The following is a 20,536-nucleotide window of genomic DNA, read 5'->3' as shown; positions in this document are numbered from 1 at the left end:
GTTCCATTGTATCAAGATGTCAATATTTATTTGTGTAGGTGAATTAGATGGACAACCCTTTTGTTTACGACCATGTCTTTTTTCTTTATTGTCTTTATTCAAGGGATCTATTGACCTCCATGGATCATGCCCTGGGTCAACTGGACAGGTCTTTCTTGTTAAAAGATGATTCCAGCGACTAAGGACATGAGCAAATGATTGTTTTGCATCTTTGGGTGAGAGAAAATATATCCAAGGAAATGCCTGTACCTGAAACAAAAGGAAGTGGATCTTGGAATTTGTTGGAATGTGTGTAAGGGACAGAGATGGGTGTTGAAGTTGATTCATCAACTATTTAAACCATGGAGGTTAAAAAACGTTTCGTTCCTTTTGAGAATGATTATTTTGGAGGCACAGAGAGATCAGACTGCACTCTAACTGTAGTAGTGGAACAAAGTGCAGCAGCATACATCCCAGATGAAGTGGTGGACGGCAACTACAAGCCTCAGGAAAAGTAATGTAATGAATCATTTTCAAATGCTGCACCTCTTTTTCTTTCAACCATTTAGGGCAAGAACAAAAGTAGGACAGGCAAGAGCCATTGCAATTGATGTAATGAGGGTTTGTTTTACACTCACAGGCATCATGGTCCTTGCCACCGCAAAGAGCACATGTCAAGGAATCTGATGTCTTTATGCAATAAAACCGCTGATATTGGAAGCATTGGAGAGGACTTAGTATGTATGGCCATATCCTACATTAAGATAACCTGCCTTGATGGTTGCAGGTGGATGTGGTGATGTAAATGTCAGAATGAGGATATTGACTGGCATGGTAATCCATCTTTGCGAGTGGAGATACACCTCACTGCAGAAACACCTTGGGTGGAGAAACCAGTGAAAATCTCTGACTAGAGAATGTTCTTCAAATCCCTCTCAACAATAACACTTCATGGTGAATTCAAAGTAGCATAAGGCATAACCTCAATTGGTATATCCCCAATCACTTTTGAATGCAAAAGGAGTTCACTGTGTTGAGATGTGGATGTTTCCACCAATATGTCACCAGATCGAAGCTTCTTTACTGACTTTGGAGAGCCAGCAAGTTCCTCTAGTCCCTTATGAATGAAAAAGGAAGATATTTGTCCTAAAGGTTTGTCTGAAAGAGAATGTAGTATAAGAAAATGAGGTACATCAGGTGTTACAGCTGTTGAAGATTGCTGCTCAGAGTCTTCAAGACGTGGTCGCTTACCTATTGACTGTTTTTTCACTATTTTATTTAAATTTTTTAAGGAGGATCCATAATAAAAAAAAGAAATATTTCAGTGCCCACTGACCCCACCCATCATGGAGCCTTATGAGGGTATACACCACAATGTCAAACAAGGACATTGCAGTAACGCCAGGGTTTCGTGAGCACTATACCAAAACACCAGCATCAGATACAATGTCCACAATGCCTCTTGAGAATATCCAACACTGGTACTTGATTGAATTTAGCCCAAGTGGACCAGCAAATTAACCCTAGGGTACCCAACCCAACAGGAATTCAAGGCTAAAGTGGTGCATTTGGGTTGGGCCCCTCAACCACCAGGATCCTCTCCTCCCCTTCCCGGGTCGCCATGCACGAAAAACATGCAAGTGGATGTTTAGATCTCTGAGGGGTAAACTGAAAGAACAGAACCTTCCCTGGGAGGTCCACTCACAAAGTACAGGAATCCACACCAAGGGGTTGATGTGACAGGGATTCAAAAACATGATCTTCAGATTATGAGTCATATGCTGTAATCACCAGGTCATAAAATACCTTATGGTGTACAGTGGTTCATAATCAAATCAGGCTCATATAAATAAATTAAATTAATATCTAACTTTTATATTTAAAATAGGTATCTGTATTATAGAAATAAACCCCTTGGAGACAAAAAATAAAATAATACTGAAGTGGTAATAGGTACTCAACATAAAATTTAACAAAACATTTTATAACACTTATGGAATTTACTTGAAGTAATAACCTGGCAAATATCTTATATAATGATAAAATAATACAATAAAAACTTGTAAAGATTTTCACATATGTTACTTCAGAAGCAACAGTTTATATAATGATAAAATTCTTGTAGAGACCTTCACATCAGTTACATTTTTCAATAAAATACCTGAGAGACCTTCAATCAGTTTTTATAGGCAGCATAAAATACCTGAAGAGACCTTCACATCAGTTACTTCAGAGGCAGCATTTTATACAATGAAAAAATTCTTGTAGAGACCTTCACATCAGTTACTTCAGAGGCAACATTTTATACAATAAAATACCTGAAGAGACCTTCACATCAGTTACTTCAGAGGCAGCATTATATACAATGATAAAATTCTTGTAGAGACCTTCACATCAGTTACTTAGAGGCAACATTTTATAGAATGACAACTGTGTTTCATTGACCTTAGCTAACATCTTCAAATAATATGAATGGATGGCTTTATTACATTCACCTGAATATAACATAAACTACAAAGTCATGTTATTGGTTTGTAAACCTACATCAATTATAGATTTTTTTGTTGCTGCATAACAGATAATTTTCATTAAAAATAATAAATGGATAAAAGTATCTAAATCAATGAATCCCAGGATCAAACATACCTTCGTAACCTAAACATGTCTGTTGTATAAAGGTAATACTCATGTTCATTCTGTCCGGTGATGTCAAGAAGAATGTCACCTGTCACAGCTTTGAAAAATGGGGGTTCTTTGTACCCATAAGGTTGACACACAAATCCTGTTTTGTCCTTAGAGCAATGGCAATAGGGATAGTACCTGTCTTTACTGCCAGGGGGCACTGTGAACAGATAACAGTTTGTTTTTACAAATGAAATGAAAGAGAGGGAACTGGCTCCAAATATCTTTTACAAATTAAATATATAAAATATTTTGAAAAAAAAAAAAAACACTACCTTATCTGAATATTGAATATTACTGATAAATACAAGAAAAAGTTCATGATAATTATTCTTAATTAATCTGAATATTCCTAATATTTTTAATATGATGTGTTGAAACTAAAATATACTAAATAATCATGTTGACAGTAAAATAAGCAAAATGTGTACAAAAACCAACATTCACATTAAACATAAACATGTTTATCTATAAAACACAAAATTTTTTCCTGTTTAATTTATTCTGTTAAACCTTCAAACATCTTACAAACAAAATAGAAATCTGACTGTAGGCCTACTTCATAATATCATGTAATAAATATGAGATTAAATACAGCAGTCAAAACCAGGCAAAAATATATTCATAATTTTATCATGTTAAAAAACATTAGGTTTGGAAAATAAATTTATGATAAAACTCTATAGCCTGAGGTTATGATAGAGTTTAATTATCTATAAACTGGAAGAAAAAAAGCTCATTTAAAGAACAAAATATATTTGTATAAATACATATTAAATAATAACAAAAAATAATCAAATTGCTACTGTACATAAAACAAAATAATAAGAAAACACAATTGTATATACTTGCATCATATGAATTGTACTGATTTTCTCTCAAATGTACATTTTTCAAGTACTCTATAAGCAATGCCTATTTCTATAGATACCTCTATTAACTCTTGATAATGTACAACCCACAATGAAAGAAATAAAAAGATTAACATAAAGCACACAATCTTTCTTCAGAATCTTATATTTAGAAGAAAACTGCTGGCTATAAGTAATTGTTTACTAACTAAAGTATTAAAAATATACACACATGCATTTCAAGAATTCATACATGAATAAAGTGAAACAACAGCTGAATGATGCACAGTCCATCTAAGAAAACTGGGAGCAAAGTAATGATTCAGTGCATGTAACTGAACATTATTCGGTAAAAAAAAAATGTAATGATTCACTGCATGTAGCTGAACTTTATTTGATCAAAAAAAATGTAATGATTCACTGCATGTAGCTGAACTTTATTTGGTAAAAAAATGTAATGATTCACTGCATGTAGCTGAACTTTATTTGGTCAAACAAAATGTAATGGTTCACTGCATGTATGATGGTCAAACAAATGTAATGATTCACATGTAGCTGAACTTTATTTGGTCAAACAAATGTAATGATTCACTGCATGTAGCTGAACTTTATTTGGTAAAATATGTAATTATGCATGTAGGAACTTTATTTCAAAAAAATGTAATGATTCACTGCATGTAGCTGAACTTTATTTGGTCAAAAAAATGTAATGATTCACTGCATGTAGCTGAACTTTATTTGGTAAAAAAAATGTAATGCTTCACTGCATGTAGCTGAACTTTATTTGGTAAAAAAAATGTAATGATTCACTGCATGTAGCTGAACTTTATTTGGTCAAAAAAAATGTAATGCTTCACTGCATGTAGCTAAACTTTATTTGGTCAATTTTTGTTTTTTGCATCTAAACCTATTTTTAAAATTAAATTATAAAAATAAGAACAGGCAATATAGGCAATATTGTTTGTAAAATGTACATAGTGAAAATTTTATGAACAAATAAGAATCTTATGGTAAGTAAGGCAACATACAAGTGTCATCTAACATACATGTGTACAACACACTTCCAGGTTGCCAATTGTTATTTTGCATTTTGGTTATTAAGTTTCTGCATTAGTCTAAAAGGTTTGTATAAATCACCAGGAAAACACTAACTTGCCATTTAAAGAAACTGAAGAACCACAAATTATTTGCCTCACTTCATTTTAAGCCCTATAACTTTATACTATCATGTCTTCATTTTCTTTATTTGATCACATCAACCCATCAATGACAAGATATCACAACTGCTTTCTTAACTTTATCACTGACATGCATGGTCTTTAGGGTTTGAAATTAAATACTAAAAGACTTCAAGCAGACTTAGAACTTATGTATCAATATTATCCCCCAGAAAAATGTATGGATAATAAAGCAATTTGCTTTAAAAAGGCATAAAATAAAGAAAGTGGGGTCAAAGCAGGGCTGACAATAAGTTCAGTTCTTAAGACATATAATCTAGAGAGACAACCAATTACAAGTACAGCACTATTAAACATTTACTAACTTGTGGTCATGATCCAGGATCCATTTTCTCTTCCAGTGTGTGTATAAAGATCATCCTTTTCAAAAGGGCTGACAGTAGGCAGTGGAGGAACAAAGTTTTCTAAAGGTAGGCCTGGCACAAAAACACTTTGACACATGGGCTCAAAAAAGGCAGAAAGCAATTCAAAATTCCTCACAGAAAAATTGAGTTTATGACTGTCAAAACTATTGTTGAAGGGTGACTTGAGCACACAAGTTGCTCCCACACCAGAGGGCATATGAAGAGTTCTGACCAAGTCATTAGAAAGAGCATCTTTAGACCACCTGGAAAAGAATATTTTGGAATAATATTCAGTAGTTTTAAAAATGTTAACAAATATTCACACAAAGAGGCATAATAGTCATGAGATATACCTAACTCTCTCACTATGGACTTGGTGGATTACACCACCCTTGTGACCCTACAGTGACCACCAGTTTCTAAACTATAGCTTCTAAAATGTTTTATGTATCTTCTTCTCTTTTAGTTACTTTTATAAAAATAAATACAAGATAAACATGAAGAACAAGGTGTAATGTATTTACATGTGTCCTGCTGTTCTTTTGTTTTAGTTACATTTATAAAAATAAATACAAGATAAACATGAAGAACAAGGTGTAATGTATTTAAATGTGTCCTGCTGTTCTTTTGTTTTAGTTACATTTATAAAAATAAATACAAGATAAACATGAAGAACAAGGTGTAATGTATTTACATGTGTCCTGCTGTTCTTTTGTTTTAGTTACATTTATAAAAATAAATACAAGATAAACATGAAGAACAAGGTGTAATGTATTTAAATGTGTCCTGCTGTTCTTTTGTTTTAGTTACATTTATAAAAATAAATACAAGATAAACATGAAGAACAAGGTGTAATGTATTTACATGTGTCCTGCTGTTCTTTTGTTTTAGTTACATTTATAAAATAAATACAAGATAAACATGAAGAACAAGGTGTAATGTATTTAAATGTGTCCTGCTGTTCTTTTGTTTTAGTTACATTTATAAAAATAAATACAAGATAAACATGAAGAACAAGGTGTAATGTATTTAAATGTGTCCTGCTGTTCTTTTGTTTTAGTTACATTTATAAAAATAAATACAAGATAAACATGAAGAACAAGGTGTAATGTATTTAAATGTGTCCTGCTGTTCTTTTGTTTTAGTTACATTTATAAAAATAAATACAAGATAAACATGAAGAACAAGGTGTAATGTATTTACATGTGTCCTGCTGTTCTTTTGTTTTAGTTACATTTATAAAAATAAACACAAGATAAACATGAAGAACAAGGTGTAATGTATTTACGTGTCCTGCTGTTCTTTTGTTTTAGTTACATTTATAAAAATAAATACAAGATAAACATGAAGAACAAAGTATAATGTATTTACATGTGTCCTGCTGTTCTTTTGTTTCAGTTACATTTATAAAAATAAATACAAGATAAACATGAAGAACAAGGTGTAATGTATTTACATAGGTTCTGCTGTTCTTTTGTTTTAGTTACATTTATAAAAATAAACACAAGATAAACGTGAAGAACAAAGTGTAATGTATTTAAATGTGTCCTGCTGTTCTTTTGTTTTAGTTACATTTATAAAAATAAATACAAGATAAACATGAAGAACAAGGTGTAATGTATTTAAATGTGTCCTGCTGTTCTTTTGTTTTAGTTCCATATATAAAAATAAGTAGAGGATACATGTGAAGATGATGATGTAACATATTTACACGTGTTCTGCTCTTCTTTTGTTGTAGACTGTTGACAAATATTAAGTAAACTTTTTTTTATACCAAGTCCTATTAATTAAACTATTTTATGCTGTTCTTTTTCAACTACACCTGCACGCTACTGCTGTTAGTTTCATAACTATCTACTGGAAATATAAAGAACGATAAATACGTTAACATTCTAATTCACAAACTATACTTTTTACCATAATGTAATACTTTCTACACACTCTCTATTTAGTTATTATTTCTAAGCCTACTGAGATATGTATGAAGTTCTGCTGTACAGGAATTTTCCCAGTAAATGATCAAGGGAAAGGTTTTAATACAGAACGATTAAAAATATTTACAGATAAAGTGAGTTTAATAATAAAACATCCATTAACGTATGTTAACACTACACAATAGTCATGTTATAACATACTAATGTATGTTAACAGTACACAATAATCACGTTATAACATGCTAATCTATGTTAACAGTACACAATAATCACGTTATGAATCAACATGCTAATGTATGTTAACAGTACACAATAATCACGTTATGAATCAACATGCTAATAATGTATGTTAACAGTACACAATAATCACGTTATGAATCAACATGCTAATAATGTATGTTAACAGTACACAATAATCACGTTATGAATCAACATGCTAATAATGTATGTTAACAGTACACAATAATCACGTTATGAATCAACATGCTAATAATGTATGTTAACAGTACACAATAATCACGTTATGAATCAACATGCTAATAATGTATGTTAACAGTACACAATAATCACGTTATGAATCAACATGCTAATAATGTATGTTAACAGTACACAATAATCACGTTATGAATCAACATGCTAATAATGTATGTTAACAGTACACAATAATCACGTTATGAATCAACATGCTAATAATGTATGTTAACAATACACAATAATCACGTTATGAATCAACATGCTAATAATGTATGTTAACAGTACACAATAATCACGTTATGAATCAACATGCTAATAATGTATGTTAACAGTACACAATAATCACGTTATGAATCAACATGCTAATAATGTATGTTAACAGTACACAATAATCGCGTTATGAATCAACATGCTAATAATGTATGTTAACAGTACACAATAATACAATACGTTATGAATCACGTTATGAATCAACATGCTAATAATGTATGTTAACAGTGCACAATAATCACGTTATGAATCAACATGCTAATAATGTATGTTAACAGTACACAATAATCACGTTATGAATCAACATAATAATAATGTATGTTAACAGTACACAATAATCACGTTATGAATCAACATACTAATAATGTATGTTAACAGTACACAATAATGACGTTATGAATCAACAACCAATAATGTATGTTGACAGTACACAGTAATCATGTTATGAATCAACAACCAATAATGTATGTTGACATTACACAGTAATCATGTTATGAATCAACAACCAATAATGTATGTTGACAGTACACAGTAATCATGTTATGAATCAATATGCCAACTTACTTGTGATACAGTTCATCCTGATTATGATTTGCATAAGGTATGACATTACCGTCAGGTTGGGTGTAGTTGTAGTACTGAGACGGACTGAGAAAGATTGGTGGTAGGTCCTCTATGTTGGGTGCTGTGAGAGCAACAGACATAGCAACAATCACAAAGAAGGCAGGTAGCAGAATTTGAGAAAATAAGCCCTTCCAATTTCTTCTTGTGCAATAGTAACGTTTTGTCAAAATAGCTAAAAACTGTTGAATGAGCAGCAACTTGCCATGGACCTGATAGGATCCTGCTCCTTCACAGATACCGATACTCTGATTTGGTTCTAGAAAATAAGAAAGACAATGGGAAACAGCTAATAGAAACTATGGTGATATACACCAAGAAAGTTCTTAAAGCATAAAAAATGAAAATCAAATACTGTATAGGTTACACAGTATAAAATCTAACTAAAAGAAGACTCAAAACAACAAATAACCTTTGGTGTTTATTTGGTTCTGCTGAAATGAAAGAGAAACCAAAAGTTGCCATGTTACCAAATTAAGTAATGCACCAACTTGTCCCAATTTTAAACATTTAAAATATTTGGTATACTGCACAAATACAAACTACAAAACTCATTGGATATAAAACTAATAAACACCATGCTTCTTCCAAATATATATATCTATTTAACCTACTTTGTTCCTGGTTACCATCTGCTACATTATAAAACTCATGCTGGTTATTTCCAAATGTATCATCCAGGACTTCACCTTCAGGAACTGCCTTTCCAACCCCTTCATGGCAGTTGTTGCCTTCTATTAGAGGAACACTACTGTTGATGGTGTCACCACTTTCATGTGGCTCAGTTTGTTTGTCATCTGATTTCATTTCAAATAGAGAAGTAAAGTCTTTGACAGAGGAACTCTTCTTACTGCTTCTGTTAGATTTGTAACTGTCTGAACTTGAACTAGCTACAAAATGAAACAGACAGCATTAAAATGATTTATAGATGTAAATAAAATCACCCAAAGTCTAAAACTGTCACATTCCTTAAGTTAACTTATAAGGCATATTTTATAATTTTTAATGCAATTCAAACATTTTATAGTAAATATTGATAAAAAAATTATAATTCTCAAAGTGATTGAGTAAGTTTCAAATTCCAATTATGTCAGTTCTCTTACAGTAAATTATTTTGCAGTATTTAGAATAAACAATATTATTTTAGTTGCTGCACTTTGGGGAGTAGAGCACTGTCGCTGCACTTTGGGGAGTATAGCACTGTCGCTGCACTTTGGGGAGTATAGCACTGTTGCTGCACTTTAGGGAGTATAGCACTGTTGCTGGACTTTGAGAAGTTTCACACTGCCACAACACTTTGGGAAGTATAGCACTGTCACTATTAATCACACTTAAGTTTGTTAAAAATACTTAATTGGCAACAAGTACCTTGATATTTATCCATTCCACTTTGAGCCACCTGAAGAAATATCTCCTCAAGGGTAGTGTTTTTGATACCGTAGCTAGACACTTCCAGTTCATTTAAGTTAATCTCCAGAGCTTTGAAAAGTTTCTCAAAACTGCCCTTTCTCAGTTCTTCTGTTGGAAGAACGTAATGCAATTCATGTTTACTTTCGGATACCAGTGTGGCCGTAGAAACCTGATGCTTTATGAAGGAGGTCACTTTGGATTCTAAGCAATCTAAATAAACAAAAAGTATTTCTAACAAAATAAAAGAAAATAATAATCTGTCTAACAATTATTTTTGTATGTTTAGAAGATTCTTCAATTTAGTATTATGGACAAGTGTCTCTCTGCTACAATTAATTTTAATTAGTTATATAAAAAAAAATCACTCATTTGATATAAAATATTAACATTTTACATACATTTCACTCAGTGCATCTAATAACAGTACTATAAATTTGATTCTTCTGGTAGTTAATTTGTTACAATGAGCTGTATTAAAATATAAACAATTTTATGCAAGTTGAAACACAGATCAATATGTTTTTGGATTATAAAATTAATCTGAAGAATGATACCTAAATAGTAGCTTTTTTTTGCTTTGTATGTTCTCTTTAAATTATTTTATTCATTACAACATTAAGCCACAAAAAGTCAAATGTTAGAATATACAGGATATTTGTTTCAAAATACATCCAAAACATTTTAAACCTAGGGTAAATTTTGTACCAAAGTGCAATGTTTGTGGGTCACTTACTACTTAAAACTGGGGAGCCATTGCCGGCACTAGAAACTTTTTTAACCAGAAATAGATGATATCCTTCTCCAAGGTTGTTTTTAAGAAATAATGAGGTACCACAACATCGCAACTGGCCATTAGTAATGATGGCAATACGGTCTCCCAACACATCTGCTTCATCCATGTGATGTGTTGTCATCAATATTGTGCGTTCTGTTAAATATAAGTGTGAAAATGATGAAAACTATGTATTAAATATTAGTATAAAAATGAAATTCCTAAACAATCTATTATTGATTAGATTTAATTATTTTTAATTCTGTACATGAGCAAAACTACTTTAAAAATGGTTTACCTTGTACCTGTAATTGTTTGCAACATGAATATGAACATTTGCAAATTGTGTTTATGAAATACTTATGTCCCCATTAATGTTATAATGTACAAGTCCCACTCAGTTTGATATGAAATGGGGTATATTTTCTATGAACAAATGATCTTTTAACCTTGAACTTTGACTTACGACTTTCAAATAATTTAAGAATTTTTTTAAGCACTTGTTGTACGAGTTCATTCAATACCCATTCATCCTCAGTACAGAACCCAGAATGCTCTCTCATTCAACAAACAGTTGCAGTCCATTTAAGTTCCAATACTTATTTCTAATTTACCTTAAGTTCCACTGAAACAACAACCACTCCTTCTGTGTTGAAATACCATGTCCACAAGGTTATGGAAGATTTTCAATGTACCACTGACCTTTTAAACTATGACCTCAAAAACTGAAAGGCCAGAAACATTTGGCTTAGTATTTATTGTAAATATTTGGCCAAAACATTTTCATTCAATGTTGAGATGTCCCATCCACAAGATTGGGACAAATGAACAGAAGCAAACTATCATTCTTCACAGTATGGGGCTTATAAAAATAATGGATCAGGAGTTCACAGGTGAATCATATATCAAAAATAAAAGAATGTCTATCATACAAAACAGTTCAGTTTGTGGAGGCAGCCTGTTCTTATAGCAGATGAGTATAAAAAGTTAATTAAGAAAACAATTTATTTTGCATACTGAGCATTAACAAACTTACATGAAATTTATGATAGTGAGACAAACTACCACAAGCAAATTGTATCGTTAGTTTTTTTATTAGATAAATTGTTATATATATATATATACTTTTATTTATAATTATCAGTTTCTGACAAAGAGGATTCTTTTACTTCCTTAACTTAGTTTTTGGATTCAGGACTAACCCAAATCTTGTGAACTATTATTGGGATTACGGCTACAACAACCACTTAGTGAGAATACCAAAATGATGAATCACTGTTCTTTAATATTTTGTTTGTTTAAACTTTGTATTTTTGTGAAATGGTAATTCAGTTTTACCAACAAAAGTCATCAGTAAACTAATTATTAAAAACTATTAATTATTAGGTCACACAGATATTAACATCAACAGAACACGAACTCAGTAGTTATTGACAAAGAAACTGGAGAATAACATTTTTTAACAAGTCATTTTAAACTCCATGTGAATCTGCTAACAATGAAAAAACAACAAACCTTTCTTATACTTGATGATAAAATCCCAGATTGCTCTTCTGGAGTATGGGTCCACTCCAGCTGTAGGTTCATCAAGAATAACAACACGAGGACCACCAATAAAAGCAATGGCTACTGACAGTTTCCTCTTCATTCCACCAGAGAGATACTCAACTTTACTTTTTAGTGGAAGGTTTAAATCATCAATCATTCTGAAAGGAGGACAAGTCACTTTAAACGTTTTATTTATTCTATATTAATATTAATGCCTAGACCAACATTTAATTTATATCATAAAGCTATTTCAGCACATACAACTTCATAATTACACTTGTCTAAGAACACATATCATGTAAACAGATAATAACTAAATGAAAAGCATGCAAAATGATGATGGACTGTGAGACACCTTACTAATAAAGGTACTTTGTAACTGGTTTTTAACAAGTTCAATAACAGCCCATCCTTCAGTACCATGTCTATCAAGCATAACCTTGTTGTACTTTGTGGTAAGATTCATTTCTAATCAATTAAAAACTGTAAATGGTCTTCCATTGAGTTCATCATCAATAATTTGGTCTGTGATTAATGAAAAATATCACACACTATTTTTAATAAGGAAATTCCTGAAAGGTACAAACAAACTGTATAAGGAAATTCCTAAAAGGTACAAACAAACTGTATAAGGAAATTCCTGAAAGGTACAAACAAAATGTATAAGGAAATTCCTGAAAGGTACAAACAAAGTAATTTTTGTTCACCTTGCTAGTTCTTCCTCTCTATCATTAACTTCAGTTCCCTTAAGTCTCGCATAAAACCACAGATGTTCTTCAACGGTTAATCTACAACAAAAAATTATGTTGTTAATCAAGAAATCTTCCTTCTGCTTAGTGGTTAAGTAGATAACCTATTTAATGCACGAGTGTGTGATTCATTATAATATGAACTAAAAAATAGTGTTCACATTTAAATCATTTCTACATCTGGACCAACCAGTCATCCTCAAAGAGCAAGACAGTAAAGTAGTTTTTGAAGTTTGTTACTCTCCTAAGGATGAGTAGGTGGACCAGTTGAAACATGTAGAAATGGGTGAAACCTGATAGTTATTTTTCTTTAATTAAATTGTTATAATAAATCACACATTCATGCATTAATTAAACTGTTATCTACTTAAACCATAAAGTGACATACACATGTTTGGTGTTATTTTAATAACATACTATCTAAGATATGATAACATGAGGTAAAGAATGTGTGACTTGAGAAGATAAAGTCACAATAAGCATAACTTTTGATAAACTCCATAAATAAATGTAATATCTGAATTTATTATTTTTTGTTGTAGCTTTATTAACCTACATAAAGTCATACCACCTGAAAACAAATAGATATATATTTGAGTATATAATTCATAACATTTTAACAAATCATTTGTTTTTTCTGCATTTTTATCTGATAATCCATCTCAATGAAATATTTATGTTTAAGTAAACCCTACTGTGTATGAATCAATCACCAAAATTATGCTATTCTTCACACACTTTGTTAAAAAGGAATGAAATTTGATTATCAACACGTTAATAATTTGAGTTGAATAAATTATCTGTTAAAAACAGGTTTTTAAGACAACCTACTCATCAAAGAGAACATTGTGTTGAGGGCACATTCCCATACTCTGTCTAATCAAATCCATCTCTGTCCTGATGTCATGTCCATATATAGTAGCATAGCCAGATGTTGGTGGAAACAGACCAGTCAGAATAGAGCTGAAGAAAAATTACTTTTGTTCATTATTTAATTACGCCAAAAATTAAAATGGGTTTTAAAAACATGAAGCTCTATTCCCTCTTAAATATACTACATTTTATTTCTAGTTTAGGTAAAATATCTTAATTTGTAGGCAGAATTATAAAGGTTTCAGTAATTTAATTTGGGCATGACACAAACCATGTAATAACTATAAATTACAATCAAAATACAAAAGTACTATTATAGAATATTGTGTCAGAATACACAGTTGACTTGGTCATCACCAAGTGTTTTTTATTCCAATTAACTCGAAATTTTATATCTGCATTAGAAATATAACACTTTTTAGAGCTGTAAATAGTCAGCACTTGAAAAAAAATTTAACATTTAAAAATATAGAGAATAACATTTTTATTGCTAGTAGTATTTCAATAAGCTTTATTCATGCTATATCATGTTTACCCAGGTAGAAAAATAAGAATATATTTTGTTACTCACATGGTAGTTGTTTTACCAGCTCCATTATGTCCAAGAAAGGCTGTTATTTGTCCTTCATACAGATTCAAACTGAGTCTGTTAACAGCCAGCCTGTTTCCATTCTTAAAACACTGTTTCAGAAAAACAAACATGCATAATATTCCATATCTAACTCTAGAGATGGATGATGATCAAACATATATATAAAGCTTCTTTACACACTGTGAAGTTTAGTGACAAACATAACAATGTGTGAATATATGAAAACTGATATTTATTTAAAATTAAGACAAAAATCACACAAAAACTAAAGGATAATGTTGTATATTTAAAGTTCAATATCATTACATCTAGCATGCTTGTTGTAGAGGATTACACTAATCCTACCAAGGGATTGCAAGATTATAAACCAATGATTCCTTTTGTAATAGGCCTTTAAGAGAAGACATAATTTCTGCAAAACAAAGGTTAATTTTGATTGACAGTTGTATGGATGTTGTAGCTGATATTAAATTTTCAAAAGGTAAACTAGCTGTTAGAAACCAATTAAATGAACTGAATATTTACACAACCATTACACTGTTTCATGAGGGCTACACCCAGACTGAGGATGTTAAGGTCACTAGTGTGTCACAATCTGTGGTCAGAAGACCAGAGGAGAATACATTAGATCAAGCCAGTGCCACAGAAGGGATACAGGTGCAATAGTTGACCTATACCTTGAAAAGGTAGTTCTTAAAAACTACACCAACAGTGCTAAAAGTCCCAGGATTGAGACTAAACAAGTCACTGAAGTGCACATATCATGATTCATGCTCAACTATGAGGTTCAGATCCAGGATACCAGTAAGAACCATTTTAATAACTCTTAAGTACCATCTAATGTTCACCCACATTACAATAGTTAGTTTAGAATGAAGTAACAGAGGTATTTGACTGGACTGCTAAATCACTGGAGCTACAAGGTGTCTTTAAATACAGGCACTTCAATGAGTATTACAGACTCTATTTCAAATGCTGTCTTTTTAAATCAAAACATGTTTGGATTAATTCAACCTTCTTGTGCTTTGACAGCAACATAATCAGTCATATATTTGAAATTAATAAAAGTCACAAATCACCTAAAGTTCCACACTTTTTGAACACATTGTACATTCAATTAAGGAAGTGTGGAATTTGGTAGGTAGAACAGTCAGTTTATAGACACATGGCCTGTTCCTACAAATGTCTAGGAGTACAGAGCTGACCTCTTCCAAGAATGGATGGTGCTGCTCCAGCATATCATCCAGACTATCATGAGTAGCATGAACAAAACATACAGATAAGTTACAAAAAACAGAGGAGGACCTATCACATACTAGAGACTCATTCATGTTTGTTCACCTGAAGTTATTTTTCTCTTTGGTATTTGTGCAGTCTAATATCAGCATTTTTTGTTAATTTTGTTTTTATTTGTAAGTGAATATTTCAATTCCTTAGTATTGTTTACTTTTAATATTGGTATTAAACACATTTCATCAGTATTGAACACCTGTTTTTTTTTCTCCAAATTTTGGAAAACATAAAACCCCATTCTACAATTTTTGTACGCACTTGATAGTATACAATTCATTCAAATGTAAGAATACACATAAGAATGATGGTATTTAAAACTGAGAAAAAAATGTAATTACAAATTTAAGATAATAATGTGTTCAACAGGTTTCTCAAGTCAAAATACTAGTTGGTGAGAAAAGTAAATCTAATAGTTAGAAATAACAAAAAAGCTAATTACTTTCACAAAATTTAAATAGATACCCCCATAACCCGAGTGCTTTCAAAAGACGGACCTTTCTTCTTAAAGGGCAAACTGGTAGTGGTAGCGTGAATGAACAAGTTCTTTTAACCAGGCTTGCAAAACACAGTGGTTATAAAATAAACCACTTCTGTCCATTGAAAAATCTTAAACATGTTTTCTAAAGAAACTCATTCCCTTTTTAACTCAACAAAACTTACTAAAAAAATCACACACTCTTCCAAAAAACCCTACAACTTTTTGTCAATAATGTTCTACAGTGCATGCAATCATCTGAACACATTAAGAGAAATGTAAAAGATATACAAAGTGAAATAAAATATCTTTATTGTAAAATAAGAAATTTCATAAAATAAAAGAATGGAAAGATTTAAATATTTACGTCCAATTTCATGGTTACAAACACAATCAAATACAAAAGTTTTTGTCCTCAACAGCATCTGTTGTAAAAACAATATACAAAAAATCTGGCTTATAAATTTATTATTTCTCTCATTTTTCAGAACAATTGTTTTAAAAACTACTTAGTTTTTCATTTTTTCATTTAAACAATAATTATCAGCAGCATTATATTCATATAATACCATTTGGTAGGACTTCTATATTAACATAAAACTTATCCGTTATTAATCAAGGCTGATGAAACACTTACCTTCAAAAGGTTATCAATACAAACACCAAGAGGGAGATGAATTGGGTCAGACTCAAACACTCTGTTATCACCTGAACATAAAAGGTCACACTCAGTTCAAAGCATATCTATAAGTTTTTTTTTTTATCTAAGCTTCCACTTATGTTTCTTTGCATCAAAGACTTGTATCTGACCAGCAGTTTCATTTTCTAATTTTTTGCAGTATCAACTAACTTATCCACATGTGTCCATGAACAGCTTGTGTTTCTGAAGTTCTACAATATTCCTTTGAAACTAAATCCTCTAAGTCCATCTTCAGTGTTTCATCTATTAAAACCTATTGGTTTTTACCAGCATACATCTTTTACACTGTTCATTCATTTACACCTTGCACATGATGATAATTTATATAACTATTTATGAATAAAAAAACATTAAAACGAATTACATTCTTTAACTATATCTGGTAATTCACTCAGTGTGTGGGTTAAATTACCATTGCAGGAGTTCCATGTAAGAAAAATAGATTCAATACTGTTTCATAAGTGGATAGTTTTTTTCAGTACAAAGAAGCCATTTCAATGAAGTAGAAATAAAACGAGTGACAATGTATCATAATGTAATTTTCATAAGATATATATGATTGTACATATTCATTTAACTGTATGTTGTTCTCTATATATTACGTCATTATGTTCACATTCAATACATGTGACAAGTGCCCAACAATTACTAGCATCACAATAAAAGATGAAAATGTTTAACTATGAAAAATTCATTGTTACGTTTAAAGTTTATAATAGTATTAACAGAAGTCAGTAAACTATTGATGAACATCACCAGCTTTTTTGTAGAATTCACATCAAAAATTGATTGATTGATTTAGTGTTTTATGGCACAAAGCAGCGAGGCTATCTGTGCCAAACATCCGGTTAAAAGGTAAAAATAAAGTAAATGTAGTGAAAGACAAATGGAAATGAAGGTAAAACAAAAAAGTATAAAACCAATGTTGACACCTAGTCTACAATGTTAAGAGAGAAAGCAGAGTATAAGAAGTTGTAAGGTATTTACTCTAGCAAAAAGGTAATGATCATAACCCGCCAGGAAGACTAACAGGTAAGTTCAAGAACCACCGTCAGTCACCTGAAGTTGGCCTTTCCAGTCCTGGTGTCGAGTTATTTAATGTTCTGGCCATTGTCCATTTGAATGAGAGAGATTAAAACTGTAAAAAAGGAACCACAATTAAAAAGGTGTAATGAATAGATATGCAACACTTAAATGAGATTAAAAAGATTAATGGCCATTAAAAAATTAAAAACGTTATCAAGGTGGACAGTGTCACCATCACCAATAACACTGTTCAATGTAACAGATAGACCCTGGGGTAATTCAGTTCCAGATAAAGGAAAACGATGAGTTAAAAAACTGTGACCAATGCGTAGTCTAGTTAGAACAACTTCCTCCTTCCGAACTTTACGGAAGCTGGATGGCCAAAGTCCAATATGGGATTTGATTTGAAAAAGCTTGTTGTCGCGTTGCTCACTCCAAGTGAACTGCCAGCTGGCACGGAGCTGAGCCTTGAAAACAAGACCATAGTCCATGTACGAAATAGGCACAGTGGTGATAGTGCCGGAGTAGATAGACTTAGCTGCAGTGTCAGTGAGCTCGTTCCCGCGAATACCAACATGACCTGGTATCCAGAAAAACTGGATAGAAGTAGCTGTTAATGAGAAATGGGCCAGTTGGTTTCGAATATCAGCGAGAACAGGATGTGAGCCAACGTGTAGCGATTCCAGGGCCAGTATAGAACTAAGCAAATCAGTATAAATTGTGCAGTTGGAGCACTGCTCAGCTGCAATATGATCCAGGGCAAGAGATATGGCATACAGTTCAGCAGTGAACACAGAAGCTGTAGAGGGGATTCTGCGTGCAACTACTGAACCACAGCAAACCACAGCAGAGCCCACTGAATTACCTGATTTGGAACCATCTGTATAAATGGGAAGGGAATGATTGTTTGAAAGATGTTCATTAAATAAAAGACGGTACTTCCAATCTGGAGTATCTGCCTTTTTTAGATGACTGAAAGAAAGGTCACATTTGGGGGCTGTAATAAGCCATGGTGGGTTGGGCTGACCTATGGAATCTGCAATGTTATCCAAGGACAGACCCAATTCATCCAATTGCGCGCCCAGATGCGAAGGCCAAACGGAGCAATGACAGATCGTCTATTCTGAAAAAGTACTGCCCACCGAGGAAGAAAAATACATGCTTTGTTAAGGAACGAAGTTTCGAAGAATATTGTAAAGATAGTTGCAAACGGCAAAGGTGCAGAGAAGGTTCATGAGATTCAATGTATAAGCTTTGAACTGGAGAGGTACGGAAAGCCCCAGTGCAGAGTCGGAAGTCCTTGGTGATAAATGACGTCCAGCATCTTAAAGGCCAAGGGTCTGGCAAAGCCATAGACCATTGATCCATAGTCGAGTTTTGATCGAATAAGAGCCCGATATATCTTTAACATAGAACATCGATCTGCTCTCCAACTGGTGGAAGAGAGGACACGGAGGATGTTAGGTGCTCTTGTGCATTTGACCCGAGGCTGCTTTAAGTGTGATATAAATGTCAGCTTACGATCAAAGATAAGCCCCAAGAACTTGGTCTCCAAGACCACTGGCAGCAAAACTTCACCAATATGAAGTTCAGGATCAGGGTGAATACCCCGTTGACGGCAAAAGTGCATGCATACGGTTTTAGAGAGAGAGAGAAATTAAAGCCATTCGCCATAGTTCACTTCAGTACATGACTGAGGGCAGTTTGTAGTTGCCGCTCAATGTATCTCATGTTCGACGACTGACATGAGATGTGAAAGTCGTCGACATACAGCCCATTCGCAATAGTGAGAGGGAGTTGTTCAGTGATGGCATTTATCTTTATACTGAAAAGTGTGACACTCAAAACACAGCCTTGAGGGACTCCAAGTTCCTGTACAAAAGAACAGGAAAGTGTCGAACCCACATGAACTTGGAATCTCCTGTCCATTAAAAAATTTTTAATAAACATGGGTAAATGGCCACGTAACCCATATGTATGGAGGTCTTGCAAAATGCCATACCTCCATGTTGTTTCGTAAGCCTTCTCAATGTCAAAGAATATTGATACAAGATGTTGGTGTTTGAGAAAGGCTTCTCTGATAGATGTTTCAAGACGAATTAGGTGGTCTGTAGTGGAGTGCTGTCATTGGAACCCACACTGGGTGGGAAAGAGGAGGTTGTTCAATTCGAGGAACCAAACAAGACGAGCATTAACCATCCTTTCTAAGGTCTTACAGAGACAGCTCGTCAAAGCAATTGGACTGTAGTTTGAAGGAATCTTGGGATCTTTCTCCTGCCAGATCTGGTTAAAGACAATCAGAAGGACATCAAGAGAAGCAGGAGATAGATGGTGCAGCATGTCATAATGAACATCATCAGGTCCAACAGATGTACTGGCAGACCGATGAAGGGCCATTTTCAGTTCCACCAGTGTAAAGGGACAATTATAGTCAAAGAAACAGTCAGTTCGAAAGGAAAGAGGTGAACGCTCTGCCCGAGACTTGATGGCCAAGAAGGCGGAGGAACAAGAAGAAGTGCTAGATACCCGGCAAAAGCTTTCACCTAGAGTTTCAGCGATGCTCCGGACATCAGCCACCTCCTGACCATCAGAGAGTAAGATCGAGAGGGGACAGAATTGTAGTGCCCATTAACCTTTCGAATTCTGTCCCATATGGTCTTGGAACTGGCAGTAGAAGATATACTAGTTGTGAACTTAATCCAAGA

At 32.8% G+C, this 20,536-nt stretch overlaps 1 protein-coding gene across 2 annotated transcripts in view; it reads right to left on the bottom strand.

Moving 5' to 3' along the window:
- The window catches only part of LOC143248485 (ATP-binding cassette sub-family A member 2-like), a 149,733-nt gene that overhangs the window by 58,252 nt on the left and 70,945 nt on the right, over positions 1-20,536 (bottom strand). For both annotated transcript variants that reach the window (XM_076496892.1, XM_076496893.1), the window contains 11 exons: positions 16,743-16,813; positions 14,317-14,426; positions 13,704-13,835; positions 12,831-12,911; positions 12,091-12,281; positions 10,537-10,731; positions 9,762-10,013; positions 9,008-9,283; positions 8,337-8,652; positions 5,056-5,357; positions 2,626-2,821 (listed from right to left, as the gene is read on the bottom strand). In XM_076496892.1, coding sequence (XP_076353007.1) covers positions 2,626-2,821; positions 5,056-5,357; positions 8,337-8,652; positions 9,008-9,283; positions 9,762-10,013; positions 10,537-10,731; positions 12,091-12,281; positions 12,831-12,911; positions 13,704-13,835; positions 14,317-14,426; positions 16,743-16,813 — 2,122 coding nt within the window. The remainder of the gene's footprint in view (positions 1-2,625; positions 2,822-5,055; positions 5,358-8,336; positions 8,653-9,007; positions 9,284-9,761; positions 10,014-10,536; positions 10,732-12,090; positions 12,282-12,830; positions 12,912-13,703; positions 13,836-14,316; positions 14,427-16,742; positions 16,814-20,536) is intronic.

The sequence above is a fragment of the Tachypleus tridentatus genome, chromosome 4, assembly GCF_004210375.1.
Source record: "Tachypleus tridentatus isolate NWPU-2018 chromosome 4, ASM421037v1, whole genome shotgun sequence".
Lineage (NCBI taxonomy): Eukaryota > Metazoa > Arthropoda > Merostomata > Xiphosura > Limulidae > Tachypleus > Tachypleus tridentatus.
This window is presented reverse-complemented; position numbering and strand designations above follow the sequence as displayed.